This window comes from Pelecanus crispus, chromosome 7, assembly GCF_030463565.1.
Source record: "Pelecanus crispus isolate bPelCri1 chromosome 7, bPelCri1.pri, whole genome shotgun sequence".
NCBI lineage: Eukaryota > Metazoa > Chordata > Aves > Pelecaniformes > Pelecanidae > Pelecanus > Pelecanus crispus.
The window spans coordinates 313,499-327,932 of record NC_134649.1 but is presented as its reverse complement, the minus strand read 5'-3'; the positions used below and the strand labels follow the sequence as shown (position 1 = coordinate 327,932).

Genomic DNA, 14,434 nt, shown 5'->3' with positions numbered 1-14,434 from the left:
GAGGTTTGTGTGGGAGCAGGCAGCCCTGGGCTTGCTGCACAAGTGGAAGACGGCTTATGCTGGGAGTCAGGCGGAGGAGATTGTCCTTGGCGCGGTAGGTGCAAAGTCCGGGCTTGCTGTGTCACCTCTTTGGTTTCTGTTGGGCTGGTGTCAGCTCCCCCAGTAGATCCGGCGTGATAACCGATGGGCTTGCTGTGGAACTAGTGCCTGGTAGCGTGGGTTTGGGACCTTGTCTGGCATGCTTCTGCTCCAGTGCTTTCTCTGAGCGCTTACCTGTTACATCTCCTGTCCTTTCTGGGAGCATGCACAGCCTTTCTGCATGGAGGCATGCTTTATATTTACCCTTATTTCCAAGGGGATTTCACAGGCAGCTGGATTGCTCTGTGTGTTTGTTTCTTTTGCCTATTCCCACCCCGCTCAAATGGATTAAGGCAATCTCCCTCCGTTGTTCCTGGTGAGGGGATTCTCAACTACTGTGAAACTGTGCTGGCAGCAGGCCGATGGCGTTTGGGTGTGCCTCCTCTGCTCTGTGAAGAAGAGCTGCCAGGGGACTGGGAACTGACAGCTGTATGTGGCAGTATAGTCTCCTATGGTGTACTGGCTGTTTGGGAAAGCATGCTCAAAAGAGGAGGAAATACAGTAACCCTCAGTCTGGGGAATGCTGGAAATCATGTGAGCATGAGAAGCAGCGACAGAGAGTGTCTCATGTCCATTTTTAGGAAGTACTTAATAACATGAGGTGTTCACAACGTCCTCTTCTCAAGGTTGCACTTACATGGTAGGAATGCTTTTCACCCCTTTATAGTCGGGGAAAGCACAGTAAAGGGCAATTGCTTGACATTTAGGTATGTGCAGCTATGGCCAGAGGTGAACAGCTGTGTCCTTGGTGTGTACAGGTCATGCGTACTGTGTATTCAAGCTCTGTCACTTCTGCGGCAGACAGTGCTGCTATTGTAGGTGGTGGTGCAAGACACACTCCTTTTCTGGCATTTATAAAGCATAGCTTGTATCCCAATAATCGGCTTCCCTGGTCACAGAGTAAATCAGAGCCAGCTTACAAACCCAGAAGCCCTGACCTGCAACCCAAACTGTTGCTGAAGCTTCTTCTGTGTCCTCTTTCCCTGCCAAAGAGTTGTCGCTTCTTCCCTTTCCCTCCTCCCTGCAAATTCATGCACCTGTCAAACTCGTCTCTCTGTTACTGTAGGTCTTCTTGAGCTGAAAGGATGAAAATTGGCAACTGGAAAGTCACTGACGCTGTTCTAAGCTTCATCCTAACTTCTGGAGTCCCAGTTGATGTCTTTGGGTGTACAAGCCTGTGAGAGTGTCCACTGTCCCGTTCCATGATTCAGACAGCGGCTTGGAGCATGCATCATTGTAAGTAAGGTTTACATGATTTTGGCGCTGGCGGTGACACCGTCCCTTTCCCAGTCGGTGCAAAGGGGTCAGTGGCACAATGGAGCTGCCTATGCCTATCTAAACTGATCCTGAATCCTGGATCCCCTCCCAGCCTGAGGGTCTCTCCCTGCTCCCTCCTTTTGTGCACGTCCCTGGGCTCACTCATACCAGATCAGTCCCTGCCCTTCCCACCATCACCCGCTTCCAGCAGCGCAGCCAGCCCCTGGCTCGCCTTGCACCTGACCTTCTCTACCCCTTTTTGCACGCTGTGATTCCAGAGCGGGATGATCGACCACCGAAGCTGCAATGTCGTCCCTGACGACCTCCAGTGAGGGGGAGAACTCCACTCCCAGGTTTGTTGTCGGTTCCAGGGATGATGAGACAGACTTTCTGGGATCAAACATGAAGACAGACGAAACTGATTTCTTTGAAGATGATGAAGAGGAGGAGTCGGTAAGGAGATCCTGGCCTTCTGGGTTGGAGCATCTGTGCAGAATTCCTGGGTCTCAGCTGGGGTTTGCGCGGTTGCTGCTCAGGCCGCAGGCAGTCAGGACTTCAGGGGACATGGCACCAGGCTGCGTGGCACAACCGTAGGGAACGGCAAGGGATCTTGTACCTTTGTCAGATGTGTGGAAGAGCACTTGGTACTGTTTCTCTTCTACTCATAGCTACTTACTGTTGTAATCTCCCCTTCATTTTCTCTCAGATGAGACAAACAGACTGAGCTCCTGGACTTTTTTGCTAGAAAACATTTGCGGCTCTTCTCTGAGCCTACCTAAGTCCACCAACTGTCTTGGTGAGTTATGGGCCAGAGAACATGATGTGGGATTCCAGGCCCTGCTGCTTGTTCAGGTGCCAGATATTTACTTCTGACCTTAGCGTTAGTGCCCAGTAAAAGGAGGAGGTACATACTACCTGGCAAAGAAGCGGTTGTGTTGGGCTGCTCCTTAATGATGTCCCCCAGTGGACTCTAGTGGGAGCTGGAAGTGTGTATGGGTTCGAGTCCAGCAAGAGCCATGAGTGCATAAGGTTGGAAGAAAATCCCTTGTTTGTTCTGCATTGCTGCATTTCTACTGTTATAGTTTAAATTCAGTAAAGTAGTTGACCCTGTACTAAACTGATCTCTGTCTTCCCTTAGCCACCTGAACGGCAGATTGTGGTTGGAATCTGTGCCATGACCAAAAAGTCCAAGTCAAAGCCCATGACACAGATTCTGGAGCGTCTGTGCAAGTTTGAGTATATCACAGTGGTGATTATGGGGGAAGATGTTATTCTGAATGAACCGGTGGAGAACTGGCCCTCGTGTGACTGCCTAATATCGTTCCACTCCAAAGGTAAAAAGTCCGTGGCAGGCCTTAGCCTACTTGAGATCTGGGCAAGGGAGCTTCCACTCATTCTCCCCCCCCATATTTCAGGATTCCCCCTGGATAAAGCGGTTGCTTATGCCAAGCTGTGCAAGCCATTTCTGATTAATGACCTTGATATGCAGTATTATATCCAGGACAGGTAGGTGTCTGTGATCCACTAAAGCCCCTTCCTTCTTCCTTTGTCTGATTCCTCTCCTCAGCATGCTGTGCAAACTTCGTCTTCCTGGCCACAAGCAAATGAGTGAGATGGGGAGGAAGGGGACCTAAGCAGTGGCTTTTAGGGGTTGTTTCTCCAAAACATGGAGTGGGATAGATTTGGGGGTAAAACCATCGAGACTTGACATGTTTCATTGGCTGGTGCAAATGTCTTGTACGGAATGGCTAAAGGAAGTAGGAAGTGGAAGAGGTCTCACAGAACGAGACTGCCACAACTAAGACAAAAAGACTAGTCTCTGAGTAGGAGAGCCAAGTAGTGGGATGGGATTCTGGGACGGAAATTGGGAACAAGGCCAGGTCAGATTCTGAGGAGAGTATGTTGGTCAGACATTTCAAGAGGCCTCTCAGTCAGCTCTTGGTAGAGGCCACCAGCAGTCACGTACTTCAGTGCATACAGCCAGACTGCTTTGGCTGTGTAGGGGTAGGGCTCATACCAGACCTTAAACCTCCTGCCGTGTCTTTGGGTTGTGAGCAGTGTTCCTGTAGGTGCTGACAAGCACCCCAAGGTGTAGCTCTAGTGAAAGAATTGTGGTTTCCCCACTGACACAGGATGAGAAGAGGCTCTGCTGCATCTGCTTGGCCTGGGTGTTGAGCAGCTTAGCGTGACAGGGCACCCTTTGAGAGGGCAGATCTGGGTAGGTGGTGTGTGCTGGGCGCGTTGCTGTGGATTGGGCATGTGCTAGTAAATAAGCATCCATGTTTAGGCCAAGTAGAGATTTTCTCTGGGACACCTCTGTCTGGAGTAGGACTGAGGCACGCCCCATAGCCTGTAGGTCTTATCTGGAGAGCATGTGCTGAGAAGTATTTGCACTCTGTCTTGAGGCTTTTCTGTGTTCATTTGACTTTGTTCATCAGTGGGAGTGAAGCTTTTCCCTTGCCATGCACTGAGGACCTTCTAGACTCTTCTGACACTGTTTCTGTCCTCTACAGGCGTGAAGTGTATCGGATCCTTCAAGAAGAGGGAATAGACTTGCCCCGCTATGCTGTGCTCAATCGAGACCCTGATAAACCAGAAGGTCAGTGTCCAGGCTCTACTGAAAGCCATTTTCACGTCCTGTACTATTTCAGATGTTCTGCAGAGAACAGGTACTGATAATCAGCTTGAAGAGGCCTGATTCACAAGTCTGTTGGTTTTTGCGGACAGAGGTTCCAACAGCAAAACTGGCTGACTGGCCAGGACTGAAGGGCTTCGGTTCCGCACTAGGGCTGTCTCACCCTTTCCTAACATGCTGCTGCTGTGCTTTGTCTTCAGAGTGCAACTTGGTGGAAGGAGAGGACCATGTGGAGGTAAATGGAGCTGTTTTCCCAAAGCCATTTGTAGAGAAGCCAGTCAGTGCTGAAGATCATAATGTGTATATTTACTACCCGACATCAGCAGGTGGGGGCAGCCAGCGGCTCTTTCGGAAGGTGAGGAGGGGGACTCCAGTTTTGGTGTTGGAACCAACAGATCTGTGGCTCTGAGACTCATGTGGCTTCAGGAGGGAGTGTTGGGGCAGGTGAAGACAAAAGGAAGGTTTTGTGTTGGGGAAATCTAGACCTTCTTAGATCTTTTAGTTCATCCCCATCTACCTGGGAATTGCAGAAGGACATATTTTAGTGGTAGTGCTTGACTTTGCCTTCCCCATCGCCTGTTTGACCTATGTCCTGTCTAGCAGTCGTGGAGAACTGTGTCCCTTATTGAATTGCATGCTGTTTTTTCGAGATCGCTTCCTCAGTTTATCAAGATGATTTTTTTTAAACTTATGTTCCTGTCCTCTAACATCATTCTTGCCCTTCTCAACTTAGTGTAGCTTGCAAATGTGATAAATGCAATATTTGTTCCTAGATTCCACAGGGAATCTGTCCTTTCTCACTTCCTCCGCTTTGCCAGCAAACAGTTAACAGCTGTGATATATCTTTTTTCCAATAAGTTAATGCATCTGCCATTAATAATCTTAAAATGATTGTTTCCGTAGCTAACATACAGGCATGCCACTTGAGGTTGTATCCAAAGCCTTACTAAAAATGAAAACATCATCCTCTGTCCATAAGATCAGTCAACTGTCCTAGAAGGAAGTTAAATTGGTCTGATTATCACCTGTCATAATTTATTTTCATTTGCTTATTAGCTAGGCTTCTTACTTTCTAGGTCCTTATCCACTGTTTTTTGTTCCATATCCTTGTAGTGATTGGAGTCAACCTAATGGCCTATAATAACTTCTCTCCTTTTTGAAGCCTGGAAAAGGACACAACTACTGTCTGCATTTTGGAGTCTCTTTTGTCCTCCATAAATAAGCACGCTGTAATAGCTGGGGGTTCTGAGGGGCATTCTGCTAATTCTCTACATATGGGATGAAACTTAGGCTTTTTGTTCTTCCATCTAAGAAAAGGAGTGCCATGCTCTTCCCTGAGGTGTTTATTCTGTGCTTTCAGATCGGCAGCCGGAGTAGCGTGTACTCCCCAGAGAGCAGTGTGAGGAAGACAGGCTCCTACATTTATGAGGAGTTCATGCCTACAGATGGCACTGACGTAAAGGTGAGGAAAAGCCTGGAATAGCTCCTTCCTTCTCCAGGTCTGGGGTGGCTGAAGGTTGGGCAGTCCTCCTTAGTCCTACTTAGATTCTGGAGCGTTTATTTAAGCTGCGAGGTGCTGACTGTGCAGCTTGGATCCCAAAGCGGGGAGCGGGTGTTCTGTAGGTCGTAACAGGAGGAATGCACGAGACCGTCTGATCTTCTCTCTGTGTCTGCAGTAGAAATGCCTTCTGGAAGCTGCAGTTAGTCTAGATGGTTATGTCACGTATAACTGTTTCTCTTCCCAGGTGTACACTGTTGGGCCAGACTATGCCCATGCAGAGGCTCGCAAATCCCCTGCTTTGGATGGGAAGGTTGAACGGGACAGTGAAGGGAAAGAAATCCGTTACCCAGTCATGCTGACTGCCATGGAGAAACTAGTTGCCCGGAAAGTCTGTGTAGCCTTTAAGGTCTGTGTTTTCTCTCCTATACAAGCAGGATATACTCCATGAATGTCTGATTCGAATCTCGGTCAGTGTTAAAGCTTGAGCTCTGTTGCCCCGATGTGTCTCCGGTGTGGTAGTCTTCCACACCTGATGCCACGTGCCATCTCTGCTGGCTGGGTGCAGCTGGTTCTGCTGGCCATGGCAGTCTGCTGGTCAGAGATGACTGGGAAGGCAGGAGGGCCTGCAGCAAATGCAGGTGGCTGGTGTCCAGCATTTAATATCAGATTCTGAGCATGTGCTGTCCATCTGACCTGCACTTGTCCCACCTTTACTGTTTCCTAGTTGTGTTTGTGTAGAAAGCTTGGTGGTCTTTTCTTCTGGGGTGTTTTTTGGTTTTGTGTTTTTTTTTTTCTTTTTCTCTTTTTGATCTGGCTTTGGTGCACATTTGTGTTCTGTTTTACAGGTCAGTAGAGTGAGTGTGTGAGTCTAGGTATGGTTACATGATATGTTCAGCAATGTCAGCAGAAGAAGCACTCGGCTACTTGTTCCTGCTCCTGCTGCGATCTGCAACCCATGCAGTTGTGCTGATACAGCTGTGGGCTTGTTCTGCCTTGTAGCCTTTTCCACATAGTGATGGATGTCTTTGCCTGCACCGCTTATTGTCTGTACTTGTCAGTCTGGTTCGAAATGGTTGGATTTAGAGGCAAGAGCAGGAGAGCCAGGAGCTGCTCTGTCTTAAGCCTTTAGAGCTCTGGGAGGCAGGGGCGTGGTTCTGACGGCTTCATCCAGGGGCTCGTGGGTTGGGTCTTCGATACAGCTGTGAGGCTGTGAAGGTTCCTCTAAAGGGGCTGTTACTGCTGGCTAGTGGCTGTATTTTCACACTTCTTCAAGGCTCATGAGGTAGGCATAGAGTGGAGGACGGCTGCAGCACCAGTGGAGTCAAACTGGGCAGTGTATGCTGGTTGGGTCTGCATGTGCACCCCACTTGGCTGGGCAGCTGCTGTCCCCTTGCTGCATTCCCTCACAGTGTGCCTGAGTCCTGTGTCCTCTGCTTCCTCATGCAGCAAACAGTGTGTGGGTTCGACCTCTTGCGGGCAAACGGCCACTCTTTTGTTTGTGATGTGAATGGCTTCAGTTTTGTGAAGAACTCTATGAAGTATTACGATGACTGTGCCAAAATCCTTGGGTATGTAAAATTCAAGTTTTGATAGCGGGTAAGGTAACTCATAGCAAAGTAAAAATGGAGTCCTGATGAGTATGTTGGAGAAGTCTGCAGGGGGTTCATATGGGGACATTTGTTCAGCTGGTGAAAGCTTGGCTCTGGGAGGAATGGGTTAATTATTTTTAGCCCTTGGAGCTCCTGCCTGCATTAGCATTAGCTGTCTTTGTCTACAGCTAGATGTATCTTGCAGGACTTTTCATTGGATGCTAAGCCCAGCTGCAGTATTGGTGATGTGAGGGAAATTGGTGTCCTTTTGGGGTGCCCTAACTAGCCCATGGTGTGATAGATGTCTCTGCAAGGAAGGTGAGGAGAAATTCTGTGGCTCTCTTCAAATCCATCAGCTGGACCACTAAGGAGGAAGTGGAGAACCAAGGGAATGGAATTTCTTGTGAGTTTTGTATTCTAATTTCTTCCAGAAATATAATCATGCGGGAATTGGCTCCCCAGTTTCATATTCCCTGGTCCATCCCAACAGAGGCAGAAGACATTCCCATTGTCCCCACAACTTCAGGCACCATGTGAGTACCTGCCATCTTCTCAAAAGAATGCGGGTGATGGCTACATGAGGGACAAAGTGCAAACCCTGTCCAAGGGACAGCCATCACCCAGCAGCATGGCATTCTCCAGCTGCTGTGTTGGTTGCAACCCTGAAATGCCTGTGGGAAGGCTTAGCCATGCACACAAAAGGGGTGGTAGATGGTAAATCAGTCTTACATTTGATGAATGCAGATGAGCAGTCATCGAAGGAATTACAGAAACTGCTCACATGGCTTTCAGAAAGCCGAAATTCTTGATCAGCACAGGAAACAGATTAGGGCATCGCTGTAGCTGGCTCACTGTTTAGTAGGCTGCTACTCGGAGAAAGTGCATATTGAGCTGCCAGTGAAATGGGTGGAAAACACGTAGCTGAAGTATTCACGTTACCCGTACACTTGGCAGACCCTCATTTGATACTGTTGGCCTTAGTCATTTTCCACCATATAAGGTTAAAAGACCAAAGACAAAAGTTTCTTTGTGATCCTCAGCACGCTTGTACACTTGTATGAAGTGAACAAAGTAGGTGCTACAGAAAAGGTAGATTGAGAGTCTGTATTCATCCTTCCTTTACCGTGTGATCATTTGGAAGAAGTTGGCAAACACAAATACTGCACAGCTCACGGGGACTGCTGGCTTCAACGACACCTTGTGACAGTGAGACTGATAGAATTGATCCCTATTTCTCTGGGATCCTATGAGAAATAGTTGGATATTGTAGTATCTGAAAAAGCAAACTCATGTAGCCCTTATGAAATTAGCCAGCCTAACTACTGGTTCCTGCAGGTGGCAGATTGCTATGGGATTTTTCTACGTACAGCTCTTATTGGTTGCTTGAAGACAGGACCCCAGCTATATAACCATTATTCTGAACCAAGTTGTTTTTTCCTGGGCCTTTCTAAGTGGTCCTATGAGTATTACACAAACTGGGCATGAAAACAAGCTTGGCACAATTAAAAATGATATTTCTGTACATTTTGTAACATCCAGCCTGGTCTGTTCTGCTGCAGATGTGGTTCTGCCTGTCGTATTATGGTACTGTGGTGCTTTTCCCTGGTAGGAAGCCAGATGACCTGATAGTGTCTGCAGTACTTTGACTGCTTTTATAGCCTTGGCACTTGTGCCTGTGGTCTGGGAGAAGTTCTGCCACTGGTGAGGAAAGCAGCTGTCAAAAGGATGAAACTGAAAGAACAATGGGAAACTACTTTCTGGTGGCAATTCTGGAGTGTACAGGCACATTTGTCAGGTGTATCTTGTGTTTCCCCAGGATGGAGCTTCGTTGTGTTATTGCAGTCATCCGGCATGGAGATCGGACCCCAAAGCAGAAGATGAAGATGGAAGTGAAGCATCCCCGGTAAGAGTCAAGGCAAGAAGATGCTGTGCTGCTGGGAAGTGAGGAGGGCCCGTTTTCTGAATCAAGAGGAGGAGCAGAAGGGCTGAGTGCATGAGGGGCAGTGCTTTTTCCTGGCTCCATTCAAGCAAATGCTTTCTGCCCAGTTGAGGGAGTCCCCTTTCCCCCTAAAGATCCTGGCACCTTCTGTGGGAACACTGGAAGAAAGAGTGAAGGTCTGCTAGGTGCTGCAAAGGGAAGTGCCCCACTAAATGGGAAGCTAGTGGCTGCTTTCTTTTCATACCTGTGGCTGGAAACACTTGTTTTTTTTCAGAATTTCTGAAGCACAGGAAGGAGCCAGTGGGCCTGCTGGTTATCCCTGAAGAACAGAGCATGAATGCATATGTAGGGATGACAGTCCTTGTAGTACTGAAACAGCAGAAAATGGATCAGGGTTCTTTGTTGTCTGTTCAGGTTCTTTGAATTATTTGAGAAATATGATGGCTACAAGACAGGGAAGTTGAAGCTGAAGAAACCAGAGCAGCTACAGGTGAGGGGAGTCCTCTCTGGGCTTACTGTGTGGGACGTGCAGGTAATATGGATCCCAGCACAAGGCAATTCTTTGGGAGGGTGGAAACCCTCAAAAGGGTAACAGTCTGTCGCACAAACGCTCCCTTTCTCATTCCTCACCCCATGTACACTCAGCTGGGTGATAGTATGAGAGCAGAATGGAAACTGTTCCTGGCTGATGTGAAGACTGTAGGATGGGGATGACCTGATGCAGCTTGACCATCTGTTGTGGTGGCCTCTGGTGAAAGACAGATCCGCGCTAGGGAGCGGGGCAGTTGGAGGCACTCGCTTGGTTCTGAACGGGGCTGGAGCGCAGGGTGGGGATGAAGAAAACTGCAGCGTGAAAGTTTGTCCTGCCTGAGCTGTGTCTTATGAAATGCCGTGTCTCTGACGAGTGTCTGTGTGGACCTGATGCTGGGTGAAGCCATCTGCAGGCCTTGCAAGTGTACAGAGGTGAGTCGGAGGCAGAATTGCTGGATGCTTGAGACTGTCTGCTCTCCAACAGGAAGTGCTGGACATTGCACGGCAGCTTGTGGTGGACCTGGGAACCCACAGTGACTGTGAGATTGAGGAGAGGAAATCCAAACTGGAACAGCTGAAGAGCGTCTTGGAGATGTAAGGGTTCATATCTCCGGGCACTGTGAGTTTGTCTCAGAGCTGTGATGTACGCAGTCAGCATGTGATGTAGAAGCAAGCTGTGCTGCCGATGTCCTGGCCAGCTGGCTCCCCAGAGGTCAGAGTCTTCTCCATCCCCTGTTAGCAGCTGTACGTGAAAGGTGCCATGTGCTTAACGTTTTCTCCTTGGCATCAAAACCACCGCTGATTCTTGTTCCAAGGTGTCTGTTTTTTGGCTAAACAACTTGAGACAAAACTGAGCTTCCTTTGCTGTGGGAGAGGAACTGGAGTCCTGTAGGGACCACACTGATATGAAGCGTTTTGATAAATTTGGAACAAATGTTGTTTTAAATAAGGTTGTCCTGGTGCCAAAAGTTTAACAAAAAGGAGCTTGGAAAACATCAAAAAATGTTTGTGTCCTCTTAAGTTTCGTACAGCTGAAATAAAAGACAATATAGTGGTGTTGGCATCTTAGAAACAAAAGAAGGGTTTCTCTCAGAACTATAGCTCGCTGTGGCATACACAGGCAGTGTCTGTGTTTGAGCCGTGTCTGTGGAGCACAGAGGATGAATTTTTGCTATGATTGCTTCTCCTGCTCTTTCTGCTCATTAGAGATGTGGTTATCCTCAGAGCGGCTGTCAGATTGGGGTTTTTTCTGTGATCTCATTAATTCACTTGTTAAAGATGTAGCTAGAAATTAACTAAGGCTGATTAAAGCCCCGGTGGGGTATGAGAGCACAGAATGCTGTCAGCTGAAGAGCAGGCAAGTAAATGGATCTTTGAATTTCATTTGGGGGAGTTGTTTGGCTTTTTTTGGGGGTGCGTGCCAGGTCACAGGTAGATGGCAAAAATGTTCATGTTCCGTGGCAATTGGTGTTGTAGCAGAACGTCTCTTGCCTGTGCTGTGTTTTTGCTGTGTGCTGCCTAAGGATCTCCGGGCAAAGGGTGAGTGGAGTTGATTTGTTTAAATTTTTTTGCCTCCTCTCCTTGTGACAGGTATGGACATTTTTCTGGCATTAACCGTAAGGTTCAGTTGACCTATCTGCCTCATGGACATCCAAAAGCTGCAAGTGAAGATGAAGGTAAAGAAACCTGATGTTGCTGCCATGATCTTAAAGCCTGATGTTCAAGAGCGCATGCAGATATCCTACCTAAATAGGCCTCTGGACGTGCAAGCAAAATTAGTGACCCATATCTTTGCTCACATCACATGAAGGGTCGGAGTGATGCATGATGTAGTGTACCAATATACCCTGGATGGTGCTACAGAGCTTATGCTTCCAATTTCATGAATGTCAGCACATACCTTCAAGTATATCCCCCAACCTGGGGATTTTGGGTCAGGCTTGTGTTGAGAATGCTCTGCAAGGTGCTGATGACAACCTCTTCTTCCTCCCCTCCTCTCCCCCTGCAAGCTCAGCTTTGAGATTTGATGTAGTGAGTACCTGTTTGTCTCCTAGAAGCTCGCCGAGAGTCTTCCCCATCCCTTCTTCTGGTGCTTAAGTGGGGTGGAGAGCTGACACCAGCAGGAAGAGTCCAGGCAGAAGAGCTGGGGCGAGCCTTTCGCTGTATGTACCCTGGAGGCCAAGGTAAGCTTTGTCCATGTATCTCTGGTCCTGTCCTGCGGCTGTGCCAGGCTGCCCAGCCCCGGTGACTAATCACCAGCGTGAGGGATGCTCAGACATCTGTGGGCTGTGTGCAGCCTGTGTGACTCAGGTGGTCACTGGTTTTGTTCTTTTGAGTTGACCTGGTAAGGATAAATTATTCAAGTGGGTTTTGCACCCAAAGATCCCTAAGCTGGCTAGAGGTGTCTGCTGTTAAACTTTAGTATGTCTTGGGGCACAATAGCATTCTTTCAGCTAATGTGCCAGTATTCAAAAAAGAGAAGCCATTCTAATAAGATACATTCTAATGCAACAAATACGATTCAAAATTTATATATGATTAACAAGAAATTTAGGTCAGATGTAGAGAACGGAGGAAATCTGTCTTGGAACACAGATAATCCTGCCTTGAGACAGGAGAATAGGAAGGTAACTTCTCCATATTTTCTATGCGATAATTCTGCGACTCTGAAAAGCATATAGTACACACATGGATCAACAAGAGCCCAAAGGGAAGAAGAAGAAAAAAAAAAGGCTGAGATTGCCTTTTTCATCTAAGTAAAGAGTCAAGAAGTAATACACTGCTACTGTATTGATCTGATGAGACCAGTATTGGATACTGCTTATCTTGGACTTGTATGTTTAATTAATTCAGTGTAACTAATTACATTTGAAATTAATTAAGCTAATTTGAATTGAATTGGAGAAGATTTCCTTCTGGAATAAGGAAGTGTTACCTTTGGTGGAAGAGGATCGGGTCAGGCCATACTTAAGCAAACTGGACATACATAAGTCCATAGGCTCTGACAGGATGCACACACAAGTGATGAGGGACCTGGCAGATGTCACTGCCAGGCCACTTTAGATTATCTTTGAAAGATTATGGGGACTGGAGGAGGTGCCTGAGGATGGGAGGAGAGGAAATGTGACTCCTAGCGTCAAAAATGACAAGGAGGAGGACCCAGAGAACCGCAGGCTGGTCATCCTCACCGCAGTCCTTGGGAAGGTTATGGAGCAGCTAATCCTGGAAACCATTTCTGGGCTATGACTTCAGTGTGGCTTTCAACCCTGTCTCTGGTAACTTCCTCATAGCTGGTGAAGTATGGGCTGGATAAGCAGACAGTGAGGTGGATTGAAAGCTAGCTGAATGGCTGGGCTCAGAGGGTGGTGATCAGAGACATAAAGCCTAGCTGGAAGCCAGGAACTAGCAGTGTAGCCCAGGGGTGAAAACTGGGTCCGATCTTCTTTAATATCTTCATTAATGATCTGGATGATGGGGCAGAGCGTACCCTCAGCAAGTTTGCAGATGACACAAAACTGGGAGGAGTGGCTGGTACACCAGAGGGTCATGCTGCCATCCAGAGGGACCTTGACAGGCTGGAGAAACAGGCTGGCAGGAACCTCATGATGTTCAACAAGGGGAACTGCAAAGTCCTGCCTCTGGGGAGGAACAGCCCCCTGCACCAACATGTGCTGGGGGCCAACCAGCTGGAAAGCAGCTTTGCAGAAAAGGACCTGGAGGTCCTGGTGGACAACAAGTTGAACATGAGCCACCAAAGAGCCCTTGCCACGAAGGCGGCGAATGGTATCCTGGGCTGCATTAGGAGGAGCGTTGCCGGCAGGTCGAGGGAGGTGAGCTGTGAGGTCGGATGCTTGGGATTTCAAGAGCACATTTTGGCAAACATGTGAGGATAAACTTTCCAAAATATGAGAAGAGTAGGTGCACATGGTGTTGCTTACTGCAAGGTGCCAACAAGTAGAGCAGACTGTCAGTGCACAGAGACTAAAGGAGGAGGAGCAGTAGCGGACAGAGGATCTTCATGACAGTGCCTGTGTGCCATTCTTGAAGATGGGAACGGTGAGCTAGAAAGGCTGGGGACTTCCTGGTGCTGTTGTGGGTCTCTGAAACCCAGAGCTGAGGGCATCAGCCACTGACTTGGAGAAGAGATTGGGAGACCAGAAGACAGTGTGCAGGAGAGGCAATTCCAGTGGAAGTACAGGGAGCAGATTGCAGTGTAGTGAGCCAAAACCTGAGAAGAGACTTGTCTGCAGACCTCTGGTCAAGTGGCGTGCAGTTACCAGCAAGCTGGGCTGAGCCCTAAGGTATGGTCTATGCCAGTTCTGAACTGACTGCTCCATATGTGGTGAGCGCCGAGTGGTTGCCTTCTGGCTCACAGTGGAGCTCGGTCTGATCGTGTACAAGGTAACTTCAGCCCTTCTGAATCATGGCTTTGGAGACTTCTGCTTCACGTGGTCATTCATAGAGAGGGAGAGATCTTATTTTGCAGTGAGATGCTGTGTTCCTGGGTAGCAGTTGGTACATGGCAGCTTTGTCCAGATACACAGCTGACTTCTGGCCGGTGTATGTCCTTGTCTAGCAGGGTGTTTCTCTGAGTTGTGAACTCAGAGCTCGGAGCATTTTTCCCATCTTCTCATGCAATGTGATTGGCTACCGTGCAAAATCATCATGGGATTCTAGGCAGCAGCAAATTAGTCACCACTGCGCTGTCTTTGGAGGGTCAGACTCAAGAGCAGCATGCGTTGCTTTCTCCCATTACAGATCTGACTCCTGTGGCTGACTCAGCCATCATAAATAAAACAGCGTTTTGTGCCGCAAGATAATTATAGCTCTACAGGATACGCTTT

At 48.2% G+C, this 14,434-nt stretch overlaps 1 protein-coding gene across 2 annotated transcripts in view; it reads left to right on the top strand.

The window, feature by feature from the left end:
• Positions 1 to 1,701: 1,701 nt before the first annotated feature.
• Positions 1,702 to 14,434, top strand: part of PPIP5K1 (diphosphoinositol pentakisphosphate kinase 1) — a 44,240-nt gene continuing 31,507 nt past the window's right edge. For both annotated transcript variants that reach the window (XM_075714639.1, XM_075714638.1), the window contains exons 1-14: positions 1,702 to 1,848; positions 2,534 to 2,729; positions 2,811 to 2,901; positions 3,909 to 3,994; positions 4,231 to 4,385; positions 5,391 to 5,492; positions 5,776 to 5,937; positions 6,978 to 7,099; positions 7,552 to 7,653; positions 8,937 to 9,023; positions 9,474 to 9,549; positions 10,075 to 10,184; positions 11,181 to 11,266; positions 11,645 to 11,773. In XM_075714639.1, coding sequence (XP_075570754.1) covers positions 1,702 to 1,848; positions 2,534 to 2,729; positions 2,811 to 2,901; positions 3,909 to 3,994; positions 4,231 to 4,385; positions 5,391 to 5,492; positions 5,776 to 5,937; positions 6,978 to 7,099; positions 7,552 to 7,653; positions 8,937 to 9,023; positions 9,474 to 9,549; positions 10,075 to 10,184; positions 11,181 to 11,266; positions 11,645 to 11,773 — 1,651 coding nt within the window. The remainder of the gene's footprint in view (positions 1,849 to 2,533; positions 2,730 to 2,810; positions 2,902 to 3,908; positions 3,995 to 4,230; positions 4,386 to 5,390; positions 5,493 to 5,775; positions 5,938 to 6,977; positions 7,100 to 7,551; positions 7,654 to 8,936; positions 9,024 to 9,473; positions 9,550 to 10,074; positions 10,185 to 11,180; positions 11,267 to 11,644; positions 11,774 to 14,434) is intronic.